Consider the following 16542-nt stretch of genomic DNA (forward strand, 5'->3'; position numbering starts at 1 on the left):
GCCCACAGGGGAACAGAGACAGGAGGTGGGGAGATACGGAGAGGTAACTGCATGTGAACCCCAGCCACTTCCCGTCCTTCAGTCCACACGTCTCAGACTCGTTCTAATCTTCCAGTCCGTCCAGTTTGGGTTCTGGTCGCTCCAGCTGCTAAGACTCCTGACTACTAGCAGAAGAAGTAACATCAGAGATAGTAAAGTAAAAGTAACCAGGCTGGGTCACCCTTGAATACAGGACAGAAGAAGGGTGGGATTATCAACAGCCGCGTGGGCAAAGGCACCAAGGGTGAAAACCACCCAGAGTTTCAATAAATCTGAAACCAGGAACGAGTTTTCCCAATCTGAGACCAATATCGTAACAGCACAGAGCTTCACATTTTACACTGTGAACGTTCAAACCCATGGTGCCAAAGCAATGCGGGGCCTAAGCAACGAATGCCAACTCATCCCCACACTCCATTCTTGTCCTGCTTAATCCCTTTATCACTCAGCTCTAAAATCTGCCTCACCTGTTTTACCCGTCCCCCAACTGCCTCCCCTTTGGAGCCAGCTTGTTCTCTACAATTAAGGGTCTATTTCTGGTTTGTCTTTTTTCACTGTTTGTCTCTTAAATTCCTCATGCGAGTGAAATCACATGGTATTTGTCTTTCTCTGACTGACTTCACTTAGCATGACATTCTCTAGATCCACCTGTGTTGTTGGAAATGGCAAGATTTCATTCTTTCTTTATGGCTGAATAGTATTCCATTATACTTGTATATATTTATATATGCTTATATATATTTATTTTATGTATTTATATTTTCTATTTCCTAAATAAAGACATATTTATATAATATTTTATTTATATATTCTATTTATTTATATATTAGTAAATAATACACAAACACATCACATCTTCTTTATCCTTTCATCTATGGATGGACATTGGGCTGCTTCCATAATCTGGCTATTGTAGGAAATGTTGCTGTAAACATAAGGTACTTATACCCCTTTGAGTTTGTGTTTCTGTACTCTTGGGTAAATATCCAGTAACGGAATCACTGGATCATAGTGTGGTTCTATTCTTTATTCTTTGAGGCATCGCCATAGTGTTTTTCACAGTGGCTACATCAGTGTGCATTCCCACCAACGGTGCAAAAAAGGTTCCTTTTTCTCTGTGTCCTTGCCAAGACTTGGTGCTTCTTGTGCTATCAAAAGACTGTAGCCGTTCTGACTGGTGTGAGGTGGTATCTCACTGTGGTTTTCATTTACGCTTCCCTGATGATTAGTGAGACCACGTAACTTTCTTATACAAAAATCCTAAATGATTCCTCACAGCCTACCAGACTGAGACCAGACGCCCAAACCCTCCATAAGCTACATACTTTCCCAGTTTTCTTTATTTTTTGAGACAGAGAGAGAGAGCACCCATGCATGTGTGTGTGTGCGTGCATGCGTGCACACATGCGTGAGCGTGTGCATCCGGGTGGGGGGTGCACAGGGAGAGGGAGAGAACATCAAGCAGACTCCACCCTGAGCTCGGAGCCCAACATGGGGCTTGATCTCACAACCCTGAGATCATGACCTGAGACAAAATCAAGAATCGGGACGCCTGACCAACTGAGCCACCCAGGCGCCCCCTTTCCCAGTATTTTAATACGCAACTGCTTTCCATACAATCCAACCAGACTTTGCACTTCCCAAGGCAGCTGTGATGTGAAACCAATATATTCTTGGTTTTCCTCTCTGGTTCCTGATACAGAGCTCTTAAATCCCTTGGAATTTTGTGAGTGACACAAGGGTCTTTATTTCTGACACAGAACTCCTAAATCCCTTGGAATTCCCTAGTGATAGAGGCCTCTGTTGTTCTAAATGAAGCAACTGCTGGTACACTCCTAGATAGCTTCACAATGGGGGCTGGCTGCCAGAAAGACCAAGCCTTGACCAGAAGCGTGGAACTTTCAGCCCCATACCCCCCAGTTCTCTGGGGAAAGGAGAGGAGTTGGGAGATTAGAATAACTCATCATACCCGCAGGATGAAACCTCCATTAAAACAGTGAAATAACAAGATTCAGAGGGCTTCCAGGTTTGGTGAATGCATCCACGTGCCAGAAGGGTGACACACCCGAACTCCAGAGGAACAGAAGGTCCAGTGCTTGGGACGCTTCCAGACCTAGCCCTACATACCTCTTTATCTGGCTGCTCAACTGTAGCCTTTATAATAAGCCAGTAAACCTAAGCCAATGTTTCCCTGAGTCTTGCAAGCCATTCTAGCAAATTCCTGAACCTGAGGAGGGTGTCCTGGGAAGCCCTGATTTGTAGCAAAGTCAGATGGAAGTGTGGGTAACCTGGGGACACACGACTGGGGATTACAGTGCCTGAAGTGGGACCAAGCCCTTAACCTATGCCATCTGGGCTAACTGTGGATGGTTAGTGTCAGCTGAATTACCTTACGGGATATCCACCTGTCGTCCGAAGAGAATTAGAGAATCACTTATTGTGGAAATGCCACACGTCTGGATCAGAGTTGCGACTAGAGAAACAATTTTTCTTTAACATCAATTACCTTGTTTCTGTTCCTCAAATACATCTTGAGTCCTGTCCCGTGTCTCTGAGGCCTTCTGAAGCCATACCCGTACGTGAAGGAACTCCTCAAACCCACTTGTAGCTGAGAAGCCTTTCTTCCTCTGGAGTTGTAAAATACTGAGCTAGTGAACGACGTTTATCATAATCTATTTTGTTACCTATGGGGCTGAAGGTTTCTTTATTTATTTTTAAAGATTTTATTTATAAGCAAAGGAAGGAACAGGCAGAGGCAGAGGCAGAAGCAGACTCCCCGCTGAGCAGGGAGCTCGATGCGGGGCTCCATCCCAGGACCCCGGGATCATGACCTGAGGCGGAGCAGATGCCTAACCGATGAGCCCCCCAGGTGGATTTCTAGAGGGCAGGGACCACCAGTTAAATCACCTCTTCAACCCCACAACCTGCTCGCACAAGACTTTTCACAGATGTTCTCAATGAATACTTGTCTACTAAAGATTTTTGAATGGGTAAGAAAAAAATGAATCCTAGGAAAAGCACACAGCAGGAAGGCGACGCTAGCGCTGAGTTTATGCAGACCAACCCTCTCGGACGCGGCATCAGGGCAGAAGCGTAAGGGACGGCGGCAGGGCTGCCGCACGGAACCCAAGCAGCGAGCGCAGGGCTCTGCACGGATGCCGAAAAGCTGCTGCATCCTCAGCCACGCGAACGGGGCTGTCCGAGAGGAACATGATGTGAGCCACGAATGTAATTTAAAATGTGTCACGTTACAAAACTGAAGAGATAAAATTAAATTTTTAATATTTTTTACTTAACCTGATCGACCCAAAATAGTTACCTTATGTATTTTTTTCTAATCCTAAGTCTTTGATGTCTGATGTGCCTTCTGCACGTGTGACGCGTCTCGGTCCTGACCGGTCACTCAGCACATGCTCAAAACTCACAGGTGGCTGCACGGCGGCTGTCCCAGACAGCGCAGGTCTGGAGCTCCCCTCAGGGGAGGCCGACCCTTGGTTTTCGGAAGTTTCACGAAGTGAAGTGGGGGAGGCAACAGAAAATGACGACGGTCGTAAACCGTAAAAAGTGAATGTGATGGTGTAAGCCGCACATCGCAAGGCCGTCCCCTCCTTTCTTCTGAGCCATTTCTGCAAAGTCAGATTTTGGGTACACCGGTATGACTCCTCAAAGGACACTACCTGCACTGTAACGTCATTTTCTTCTGCTCATGATTTTGCTGACAGAATTATGGACCTATTGGAGGGATCAAACACCTTGAAGGTCAGGAGTACCTTATCACACTTATAAATTAAATTCAAAAAGTTGAGTTTAATTAACATCAAATTGTTCAAATAAATCATCCAACGATTTCTGAGGTAATAAACACAATGATGGAAAGTTAAAGAAAAAAAGGAAACTGAGTAAAAAAAGGAAGTGATCTTGCAGACATTTATATCTTCCCCAAACTCTTCCTTCTTCCTGCTTCCTCCTCCTATCTTTGCTCCATAAAACCCAACAAACAGAAAACCTGCTTGACACCCACGTGGTGTAACAGAACGTACAGGCGATCAGAAGGCCTAGGACTGGAGCCAAGCTCTGTCACTGGGCGGTTCTGGCCAAATTCTCTCCTTCCCATCAATCTCCTCTTTGAGTAAGAGGGTCTGAATGGTCTGAGTTCAGAAACTTACTCCGGCTCTGCCGTGCTCACGGGGCACAGGGAAGGTGTTCAGGAAATACTGACAGAGAAGAGAAAACAGGAAAAGGAGGAAGAACTCACTTGTTCTTCTGTGCGTTTCAATATAGCACAAGTAACACACTTGTGCCAGACATGACAAAGCATGAAAAGTGAAGGTTCCTAGAACATGACAGACATTCTGAGGGCCAACAAGGAGAACTGCAACCCGCTCCTTTCTAAAGGCAAAGCTATTGGGACTGAGGACATATCCCTGTTCTCCAGCAACAGAGCATGCATAATGACATAATTAGCGATTCTCTACACACTTGTCTTCTCCCTCTGTACCACCTCCTGCCAAAATCCAAAGTTTATGAGAAGGTGGCTGAACGAACAAGCATTAATACCCTAAGACAAACCCTGGACTCAAAACTAGTCGCACTGATAAAGAAAAACACACCTACCTCGATACTGAAAATTATGAGACAAAGCCTCTTTGTTTTCTGCTTTGCTTTGTTTTGTCTTAACAAGGAGGCATAAAGCAGGTGTCTCTATGTTTGTCTAAATGCTTCTCTTTTTAAGGGAAATAGGACACATTCCTATAAACATTTCGTAAGAGCTACTGGTGAGATGATTAAGGGTATGTACTTGGACTGTGCTAAAATTAATGTCTCTCTGCTCAGGAGTACACACTTACAAAATGTAACATTTGCTGAAGAGAACAGTCAAATACATAGCGCAGGGCAATTTATACAAATATAAATTTCCCTTTCTATCCTAACATGCGACATACACAAACTATTAAAAAAAATGGATCTAACTTTTAAAAGTCAACCAGAGAAGTATCTTCATCTTCTCACCAGAAAAAATAACTTAACACCAGAAAAAAATAACTTTTAGAACAAAAGAAACCTGATTTGGAAAGAACTAGTGTCTAGGTATCCTCCTAGATGGCACCACCACCAGCCGGGCCCCATGTGAATGTCTGGTTTCCCTTAATTTTTACTGGTTTTTCCTCCTCTCCCCACTCTCCAGAACAGGACGAGTCCCAAGGCCCAGACTCTATTCTCTCATGTCTTCTGTCCCTCTCAATCCTCTCTTCTTTGACAACATAATAGATACCCCTTCCTTCCACCTCTTCTCTCCTCCTTACCAGAATTCACCCGACCTTCCTAGGGCAGAGACTGCAAACCTCGCATAACTGCTGGGCATCCACACCTAATGCTTTCCCAACCATTCCCAATTCAACCCACTCTCAAACCCAACTCATCAACTTCTCCCTGCACCAAACCAGCTCTTTCTTCTTGAATTCCTGCTGGATTTTTAGCCACTCTGTTTCAAACTCCAAAGTCCACTCTGACCCTCTTTGTTATATTGTCTCTTATATGCTCTCAGGATCCAAGTCCTGGATACTCTATTTCTGCAACATTTTGATAATTTGACCCTTCCTCTTCTCCAGGCTCCTGGCACTGCATCAGCGCAGGCCCTTCCTACCTCTTTTCCGGAACATTTTATGGAATGCCATCTCCAGCTCCCCCACTCCTCCAACCAAAACTTTATGTTCTGCTTTCACATTAACCTACTGAAGCAGAGCCTTAACGAGCCCACTGCTTTGGTCGAAATAGGTGGTAGAGACACAATGAAGGCATCAAGGGCCAACCCTGGCATCAAGGCCTTCCAAAGCTGGATTTGCATTCAACCTCTTTCTAGATCTGTCACCCAAGACTCCCTTTCATGTCCAGTCCAGCTCTGTGCCCTGTCATTCTATGAACACAGTTGATGCCCCTCTCTCGGTACATCCATCTACAATCGAATGACCAAATATATGTGAGGCTTTAATAAAAAGGTCTTAAACACTTTTGAAAGTATATCCTTAAGTACTGAATGTTTCTGAAGCTACTGTAAATTATTGGGCTTCTGTTACATTTTATTTTCTAATTGTTCTTTAGTATAGTATAGAAAAATACAATTTGTATTTTGACCTTTGTCCTGCCACCTTGCCAATTATAAGTTCTAGGAACTTGTTTGGAGATTTCTTAATGTTTTCCAGGTATGTGACTATATTGCCTGTAAATAAAGATGCTTTTGCTTCCTCCTTTCCAATCTGAGTATCTTTTCTTTTTCTTGCCTTATTACACTGGCAAGGAAATGCAGTCAATACTAAGTGGAAGTGGCTAAAATAATATCTTTGTGGTCAGTCCTTCACCACTAAGTATGATGACAGCTGTAGATTTTTAATGGACGCCATTAACAACATTAAGTTTCTGCGTCTCTCTAGCTTGTTTCAAGTTTGTTCATAAATAAGTGTTGAACTTCGTCAAATGTTCTTTTTTTGCATCTACTGAGATGATCATATGGTTTTTCTTTTATATTCTGTTGGTACGATAAATTATTTTTTAAAATAATAGACTATTTTTAAAGCAGTTTTAGGTATACAGAAAAATTGAGCAGATGGTGCTGAGGTCCAATATACCTCCTCTTGAGGTACCTCCCATCAGTTTCGTCTATTAGTAACCTGGTTAGTGTGTTATATTTGTTATAATTGATGAGCCAATACTGATAAATCATTAATAACTAATCCCCAGAGTTTACATTAGGATTCACTCTTTTGAGCTATACAGTTCTTGAGTTTTGATAAATGCATAATGTCATATATCCCCATTAGAGTATTACACAAAATGGTTTCAATGCCCTAACATCCCACACCTCACCTATTCACCCCTTCTCTCCTCTCACTCCCCATGGCAACCACTGATTTTTTTTTTTTTTCTCTTTGAAGGCAACCAAGTTTTCATTGAATTTTAATTTGGATTTAAAGTGAATCTGGCATATTGTAAATACTGATTTAAAGATAGATATTATTAATAGTAACAATGGAAATGTCATTCTAAGAGTACAGTACCAGGGATAAATATAAAGAATATGAAACCTCTCCTGCACAACAGTTGAGTAAGAATAGTGCTAACTCACCCAAATAGTCAGAAGGACAGCCCCTCGCTTCTCCTAATCAGTAACCCTACCTTAGAATATTTCTTAGTAAAATGCATAAAACCCCTACAATAATAGAAACAGCACATATTGCAGGTAGGTGATATCATATTTACCATTATCACATAATCAGACAAAATTTCAACAACTAGACAAAATTTCAACAACTGCCCAAACCAACTACACAAAAAAATATTCCTTAAAACACAAATCAATGACAAGAGAATCCACGGTGCTGGTAAGGTTTGTAAAATCTCATGGGCACTTCGGGGTCAAGCCAGACACAAGCATCTGGATAATGGACCAGCCAGATATTTGGATTGTCTTGAGAATGGAATCAGGACCCACTGTGTTCTCTGGCTTAATCCAGCAAAGTGGCTCTGTCCATCAGTGAAGGGGAGTAAAATCTTAGCTGGACTCAAACCATTTTTCCTGCTCAATTGGTGAGTGTCCTTCTGCTCCAGCAAATCTCTCTTTCTTCCTTTCCTCTTCTCACACATCCAACAGTCGTTCTGTAGCTACCATGTTTTGTGGGATCCTGTCCCAGGTACACTATAATTTTTGTAATGCCTGTAGTTTTGCCTTTTCCAGAATGTCATATAGCTGGAATCTTACAGTATAAAGCCTTTTCAGATTGGCTTCTTTGATTTATCAATATGCATTTAAAGTTCCTTCATGTTTTTTCCATGGATTGTTAATTCACACAGTATTCCATTGTATGGATATACTACAGTTTGTTTATCCATTTACTTACTGAAGAACATCTTGCTTGCTTCCAGTTTTGGGCAATTATAAATGAAGCCATTGTAAATATTCATGTATAGTTTTTGTATGGACACAAATTTTCAACTCATCTCGGTAAAAACCTAGAAGCATTATTACAGAGCTAAATGATAAGAATATGTTTGGCATTGTAAGAAACTTTTAAGCTGCCTTCCAAAGTTAGCTAGACCACTTTTTATTCTCACCAGCAATGAATGACAGTTCCTGGCGCTCCACACCAGCTCCTCACCAGCCTTGGTATTGTCAAGATGTTAGTTGTTCTAAGAGGTGTGCAGTGCCCTCTCATCGTTGTTTTAATATGCAATTCCCTGATGACATATGATGTTAACCATTTTTCATCTGTGTGTTTCCCATGTGTATACCTTCTTTCCTGAGGTGTCTGTTCAGGTCTTCTGCATCTTTTAATTGGGTAGTTCACTTTCTTACAGTTGAATTTTAAGAGTTTTTTTGTATATGATGGATAAGAGTCCTTTATCAGATATGTTTTGCAAACCTTTTCTCCCAGTCTGTGGCTTTCTCTTCATTTTCTTCATGGAGCCTTTGCAGAAGTTTGTACTTCTTTGAATTCTACTAATCAATTTATTTTTACAGATCATACTTTTGATGTTGCATCTAAAAGGTCATCAGCAATATCAAGATCTCTTAGATTTCCCCCACACTGTCTTCTAGAAGTTTTACACTTTTGCATCTCATATTTAGGTCTATAATCCAACTGAGTTAATTCTTATGAAGGGTATAAAGTCTATATCTAAATTCATTTCTCTGAATGCTAACGTTCAGTTGTTCCAGCACAATTTGTCTCTTCTATATTTCATTTTGACATTTCTGCTAACCTATCTTCTAGTTATTTAATTCTCTCTTCAGCTGCATCAAGTCTGCTGCTAAACCCAAACACTAAGTTCTTTATTTTGGTTCGGGGACTGTCAGGGTGAGAACTTCTACTGGGTTATTTTCCAAATCTGTTTGGGTAACCTGGGGTATGCCTGGGGTAACCTAGTCCTCCCCAACACTTTGAAGTCTTATCGTTTATCATTTTAAATATAATAAGCATAGTTACTTTAAAGCTCATGTTTAACAGTTTGAACATCTGAAGCACCCGTGGGTCTATTTCTACTTTTTATTATTTTTGCTATTTCCTGTTCACGTTGCCTTATCTTGTAATGCACCACTTTGATTGTGTGCCAGACACTGTATTTTTAAAATGGTCTGTGGAGGGGCACTTGTGTGCCTCAGTTGGCTAAGCAACTGCCTTTGGTTCGGGTCATGATCCTGGAGTCCCAGGATCGAGTACCACATCCGGCTCCCTGCTCAGCAGAGAGTCTGCTTCTCCCTCTGACCCTCCCAGCTCTCATGTTTGCTCTCTCTCATTCTCTCTCAAATAAATAAATAAAATCTTTTTTAAAAAATGGTCTGTGCAATCTTTAGAGACTTGGGATTACACTTGCTTCTGCCAGGTGCCTGTGGGAATGTCCCATTCTAGGATCACTTTGATCTAATTTTAGTGCTTGAGATTTCCTGATCACACAAAGAACTTATAACCACACAGTAATCCATGTGAAGGCAGGTTTAGTTTTGTTTCATCTTTACACCGCACCCATAGTTGCATCTCAATCTACTTTGCCAACCCAAAGTATAAAGAGTTTACCAAGGATTGTAGCTCTGATAAACTCTGAACTCTAACATTTCTTTTTTTATATTTTTAAATTTTTATTAACATATAAGGTATTATTTGCTTCAGGGGCACGGGTCATGAACGCCAACATTTTTGTCCTCTTAGACTCACCAGATCACATGAGGCAGTCAGAAACACTGCTCTGCCTTTAAGCTGCTCTATGTGAATGGCATACACTCAAAAACCAGGCTGACCTCTCTAAATTTCCACCATCTCTTGGATTTTATTTGATAATTCTTCACTAACTTGGAATTTCTCCAGTGCCTTCAAGCATAAGTTTTAATATTAGTTCCAGTCTTATCTGTCCTCAGATCTGCAGAAGTCAGAATGAGACCCTTCATCCTCTGACTTCCATGAATATTATCCCTCTTGTGGCCCTTACCACAACTGATTTTATACTAAATTGTGCCTATGTTCTCTCCCCCACCCCCATCAGAATGCTAGTATGAGGTCTCATTCATGCAGCATTTTGCCCCCTTCCCAGAAAAATTTCTTCTTAAATTGAACCAAACAGTCTTTGATGATTTTGCTAATTATTCATGTCAAAAAAAAAATCTGTTTTATTTAGTTATTTTTTCCATTTTTAAAAAGCTTTAAAAAAAAAAGCTTTTAAAAAGTTTTATTTTTTATCCAATATTTATTTAAATTCTAGTTAATCTAGTTAATCTAGTGTAATACTATTTTCAGGAGAAGTTAGTGAATCATCATTTAACATAAAACACCCAGCACTCATCATAAAAAGTGCCCTCCTTAATGTCCATCACCCAGTTATCCCATCTCCCACCACCTCCCTCCATCAACCCTCAGGCTTGTTCTCTATCACTGAGTCACTTATGGTTTGTTTCCCTCTCTCTTTTTTTCACCCTTCCCGTATGTTCATCTGTTTTGTTTCCTAAATTCCACATATGAATGACATCACATGGCATTTGCCTTTCTCGGACGTATTTTGCTTAGTATAATACTCTCTAGCTCCATCCACATCATTGCAAATGGCAAGATTTTGTTCTTTTTGATGGCTGAGTAATATTCCATTGTATATATCTACATCTTCTTTATCCATTCATCAGTCAACAGACACTTGGGCTCTCTCCATAGTTGGGCTATTGTTCATAATGCTGCTATAAACATCAGGGTGCCTGTGTCCCTTCAAATCTCTATTTTTGTACCCTTTGGGCAAATATGTAGGAGTACAATTGCCGCATTGCAGAGTAGTTGTATTTCTAACTTTCTGAGGAATCTCCATACTGTTTCCAGAGTGGTTGCGCCAGCTTGCATTCCCACCAGCAGTGCAAAAGGGTTCCCCTTCCTCCACATTCTCATCAACATCTGTTGCTTCCTGTGTTGTTAATTTTGCCATTCTGACAGGTGTGAGGTGGGCTCTCACCATGGTTTTGATTTGTGTTTCCCTGATGATGAGTGTTGTTGAACATCTTTTCATTGTCTGTTAGCCATCAGGGTGTCTTCTCTGGAAAAATGTCTATTCACGTCTTCTGGCCATTTTTTAACTGGCCAGTGCCTTCAACTTATTAAACTTATTTGTTTTTTGGGTGTTGAGTTTGGTATGTTTTTTATAGATTTTGGATAGTAACCCTTTATCAGGTATGTCATTTGCAAAAACTCTCACTGTTTAAAATCAGTAAGATTTCATTTATGTAATCATCATGAAAAACACTTTTCCCTTCCTGTTTGCTGTAATGTTTACAGTTTCTGCAAGAAAAGACCTTATTTAATGTCTTTTTTTCAAAATATGACTCTATTGTGTCACTTATTTCAAGACCATATTTATACTTCTCAGATGTGCCTTATGGCATATACATATATATATTTAAATGTGGGGATTTCACATTGATTTTACTTTGAAAATTTCATGGTACTTCTTAGGAACTATCAATAGAACCCTGCAGGAAATCACTAAGCTCTATATACTGAATAGAAAATAACCCAGAAAATCTTTATGTATAAAGAGATTAGTGATTTTTTTTTAAAATGTGTTTTTGTGCCCCTTAATTTCAGTGCTTCTCCTTCACCAAGGAGCCATATGTCAAAATGCTTAGGATTTCATTGCTTTTTTCTGTGGGGAAAGAATTAAATGCATCACAAGGTTGACAATCTGCTCTGAAAGCTCTTGGACCAACAGCAAGGGAAGGAAAAGCTACTTAGGGAGAAACTCACATCTTTCTGAGTAGCAAAGACACCTTTTTGGTCGCAGCTTTTTGGGACTATGTCCATGTCAGGAAGTGCTCAGGGAGAACCTTCTAATTCCTCAGGGCTGGCTTGATGCCAGTGCTTACATTTCTATAACGTCATATATTTCCTCGTTCTTAAAAGATCTCATACTATTTGTTCCAGGTGGACCTTCTGTGCTAGAGCTGAAGCGTTTAGTGCCAAGGACAATTCCTAGATTGCCTTCAGTAACCATAAAGGATAATATTTAGCATTTTGGTGGGTTTCCACTTGTAAAAGCTAAATTTGATTGTTCTTTATAGCCTGAGAGGCAAGTAAGCCAAATCTGCTCTAGATGCCTTACCCTCCCCCAGCACGTCTTAGATTCTGACCATGTAATGGAGGGTGGGGGTGATCAGCCTGTCTTGATTCCATCCCAGAGACCAAAGTTATAACCAGCATTACTGGTCAGGGACTGGTTGAATTTCTCCTTCCTTTTGGCACTAAGTGTTCCTTTGATACCCAATAAAATACTCACCGGTAACAAAATCAGCCTTCAATTATTCAGGAGTTGATCAGTCAGATCCCCCTTCTCATATTCTTTCCCCCACCTACTCTCTAACTTACGGGTTACTCCCTGGTAAACAAACCACTGAAGACTGGCCAGAGCAAGGAGAACTTGCTTTGCTTTGCTCTGAGGACCAGAGCATTAATTTCAAGAATGAAATAATGTATGAAAGTGTTTTGCAAATGTAGAGGAGCATTCTAATCTTATGTCTTTACGGACATAAATTGTTTTTTCATGGTTTAAATTTTAATTAGAATGTCGATTTTTCTTCTCAATGGGAGAGGTGTTTCACATGGGTTACTGTGATGAATGAAGTCCTGGATGTTTGCACACTTAGTATGCACGCCAAATTCCACATCAACTGCTTACCTTGGGAGGTTTCCTTAATGATGGAAACAAAAATTCAGCAGCCAAAGTAGAAAGGGTTGTCAACACAGCAGCCACATCAGAGGGAAGCAATGAAAGAGAAAAAAAAACATAAGGGAAACTCAGCATCTTGATAACATGATCTGAAAGGTATTCTATTTTACAAAGATGAGAAGCCAAATTCTCTTTATTGCCTCAAGTGATAAAATTTGTTTAATAGGATGCCTGGCTGTCTCGGGCGATTAGGCGTCCAACTCTTGGTCTCAGCTCAGGTCACGATCTCAGGGTCATAGGATGGAGCCCCACAATGGGCTCTGTGCTCGGTGGGGAGTCTGCTTGAGATTCTCTCTCTCCCTCTGCTCCTCCCCCTACTCTCTCTCTTTCTCTCAAATGAATGAATAACTCTTTAAATAAATAAAAGCCACGGCTCTCAACTATTTTCCCATATTTCAACACTAAAGAGAAATTTAAGAACAAGTTACAGCCTTCTCCCACCCCCAGGCACACAGGCACTTTTTTTTAATTTTTTTTTTTTTAAAGATTTTATTTACTTATCCGACAGAGAGAGATCACAAGTAGGCAGAGAGGCAGGCAGAGAGAGCGAGAGGGAAGCAGGCTCTCCGCCAAGCAGAGAGCCCGACGCAGGACCCGATCCCAGGACCCTGAGACCACGACCCGAGCCGAAAGCAGCGGCCCAAACCACTGAGCCACCCAGGCGCCCAACACAGGCACTTTTTTAAACGTTCACTTTTGCACGTTACTTTCTCAAAAATGACTGAAATTACCACCTGGAGAAAACTCTGAAAAGCAGACAGTTTCCAAAGTAACAAACCAGTAGGCTGACCTGCTCTGTGAATGTTTTCCGTGTACACAAAATTAAAAAGCTGAACGATGATTTTTGTGCAATGCAATCCTATGACAGTCTGTAGCCTTCCTGGTGTGGTTGTTTTTAATCAACCTCTAGTACCACCCATTCATAAACTGTGAAACAGAAATGAGGGGGTGGGGCACCTGGGGCTCAGTGGGTTAAGCCTCTGCCTTCAGCTCGGGTCATGATCTCAGGGTCCTGGGATTGAGCCCCATATTGGGCTCTCTGCTCAGTGGGCGCCTGCTTCCCCCCCCCCCCCCCACCTGCCTCTCTGCCTACTTGGGATCTTTCTCTGTCAAATAAATAAATAAAATCTTAAAAAGAAAGAAAGAAAGGAGGGAATTTTTCCCGTGGCTTTATTCCTTCTCCACAAGAAATAAAATCTGGGGGATAACAAAACAGATTTTCCAGGGCAGGGGGCATGGAAATCAAAAGGTACAGGCAAAAATAGCACAGTGACCTTTCTCCAGCACTGGGCCCAACACTCTGCAGAGCTCTGAGGGCCCTAGATAAAACCCGGAGCTCAGTAACAAGGGAAGAATGTCCATGGACTGTAAAATCAGACAGACAACTCTGAAGTTTTAAATGTAGGCAAAGAAAACCATGAGAGTCCCATAATGATGAAGCTGAAAATCGTCTTCTCGAAATTCTATGACTGCACTGAAAGGATCCCTTAGGTCATCACCTCACACACCTCAGAGAGTTGGGTACAATGGGAATGCGGTTTTTTAATCTTCCAGTTTTAGAGAGGAAGCCTACCTAGAAAACCTGGCATCTCTGGCTGCCGTCAAGTAAGACTCAACATTCTGTCTACCCTTTCAAACAGGATAAACATTTATGAATGTTATCAGAAAAATGCACGAGTGCATTTAATTCTAAGAAAGCAATGGGACCTTGGCTCACTGCATAAACTTTTGAGGTTTCTGCCAAGAAATGTTCCTTAAGTGCAGCGGTGCCCTGGAAGGCATCTGTTCTGAGCAGGTAGAACTATAATGAAAACATCATGCCCAGTACTTTTGACTAAACCTTCTCTTATTTTACTTGGTTTTTTTTTTTTTTTTTTTTTTTTAGATTTTATTTATTTGACAGAGAGAAATCACAAGAGAGGCAGGCAGAGAAGAGGAAGGGAAGCAGGCTCTCCACTGAGCAGAGAGGCCGATGCGGGACTCGATCCCAGGACCCTGAGATCATGACCTGAGGCGAAGGCAGCGGCTTAACCCACTGAGCCACCCAGGCGCCCCTAATTGTTTTATTTTTTAAGAGCCATTTAAATCACTGCTCTATTTAACAAAGGACGGACAAGTCACTGGGGTTATAATAAGGTAATCATACGAAACAGCATGGACCAAGTTAATAAAATAAACATTCCAGGGACGCCTGGGTGGCTCAGTGGGTTAAAGCCTCTGCCTTTGGCTCAGGTCATGATCCCAGAGTACTGGTATCAAGCCCCGCATCAGGCTCTCTGCTCAGCAAGAGCCTGGCTCCCCCCGCCCCCCGTCTCTGTGCCTGCCTCTCTGCCTACCTGTGATTTCTGTCTGTCAAATAAATAAATAAAGTCTTTAAAATAAAATAAGCATTCCACATTAACGCTATGATGTAACCTAATGGGGACAGAATGAGCTAACAGGAATCCCAGGGATCTCTCCAGAGTTTTCTTGAGCTTCCTTTAGGCCACGTCTGTGTAATAATCAGCAGCAGCAGCAGCAGCAAAGAAGTGCTAGTTTGTAACCCGTAGTATATTTACCTCCTGAGCTAACAATAAAGCTAACCAATCTTCACTGACGTTCCAATGTGGTTTTCCTTATTCTTCTTAGGAAACAAATCTTATTTCAGCATTATAAATATTTTAAAAAATACATCCCTTTCACTTAGAAAGACACCACATACGGGAATGGCAATATGCTTCTGCTACGTTTTTCTTTGTTTCTCAGCACTATTTAAGAATAAATGGAGCCTGGATGGCTCAGTCAGTTAAGCATTGTTTTTCGCTCTGCTGGTTATCTGAGGGTCATGAGATCGAGTCCCATGTTGGGCTCTGCGCTAGGTGTAGAATCTGCTTCAGATTATTTCTCTCCCTCTCCCTCTGCTCCCTCCTCCCCTCTTCTCCCTCTCTCTGTCTTTTTTAAAAAAAGAATGGAGACTGGGGAGCATGGGGAAAAGGGAAGTCACTAAATGGACCTGCTGCTCTCCACATTTACTATAACCATTTAGTTTAGAACAAAGATCCTTATTAAATAAGGAAAAGCAAGTCTCTTAGTGAACCAAAACTATACTTCATTAACTGGTAAAGATTTCCTGAGATGTGAATTAAGAGACAAGCAACTAAGTCATCCTAATTCAGAACCATGATTTACTACCCCAATCCCCAGAGGCTACATGACATTTGCCGGTCGTTGTGAAGAAAAAATTTTCCAATATGAGTAATACTTATACCATAACTAAATATAGCATGCTATTACAATGTAATACTGTACAATGTAATATTACAATGTAATACGCTATTGCAATGTAAAGATAAAAGTTTTCATACATATATATGAAAAGGAATGAATAATATCAACCATCTATCAGAAACATCAATATTCGTATTTTTTAAAATTAAGGCCTTTGTTGATTGTATTGGTAAAGGCGTATCAAAGAGTTTCCTAAACTCTCAGTAAGGTCCAGCCTGTTACAGATAACGGCATGGCTCAGAGAGAGGCAACGTCCTTGGCCTAACATTCAATCAACTACAAAGAACAACCCTTCACATCGACCTCATGGACCCACTGGCCCAGGCTTGATGCTGACTCATCAGAAAGCGGAGCGTTCCGTGGACTCTCAGGGAACTGCCTGGGTAGCAACCAGAGCTCTCCTGCCCACCTTCTCATTCTTCAAAAAAGGCCCTTGTTTCTAATCACATGATCCTCTGTAAGTTATCATGAGATTTGGGGTGTGTGTGTATT

The 16542-nt window shown here is 41.3% G+C and overlaps 1 protein-coding gene across 1 annotated transcript in view; it reads right to left on the minus strand.

Moving 5' to 3' along the window:
• The window catches only part of KIF13A (kinesin family member 13A), a 199800-nt gene that overhangs the window by 103174 nt on the left and 80084 nt on the right, over positions 1 to 16542 (minus strand). Inside the window, 1 exon segment of the mRNA XM_046004604.1 lies at positions 12733 to 12745. Within this exon segment, the coding sequence (XP_045860560.1) occupies positions 12733 to 12745 (13 nt within the window).

The sequence above is a fragment of the Meles meles genome, chromosome 5 (genome assembly GCF_922984935.1).
Source record: "Meles meles chromosome 5, mMelMel3.1 paternal haplotype, whole genome shotgun sequence".
NCBI classification, from domain to species: domain Eukaryota; kingdom Metazoa; phylum Chordata; class Mammalia; order Carnivora; family Mustelidae; genus Meles; species Meles meles.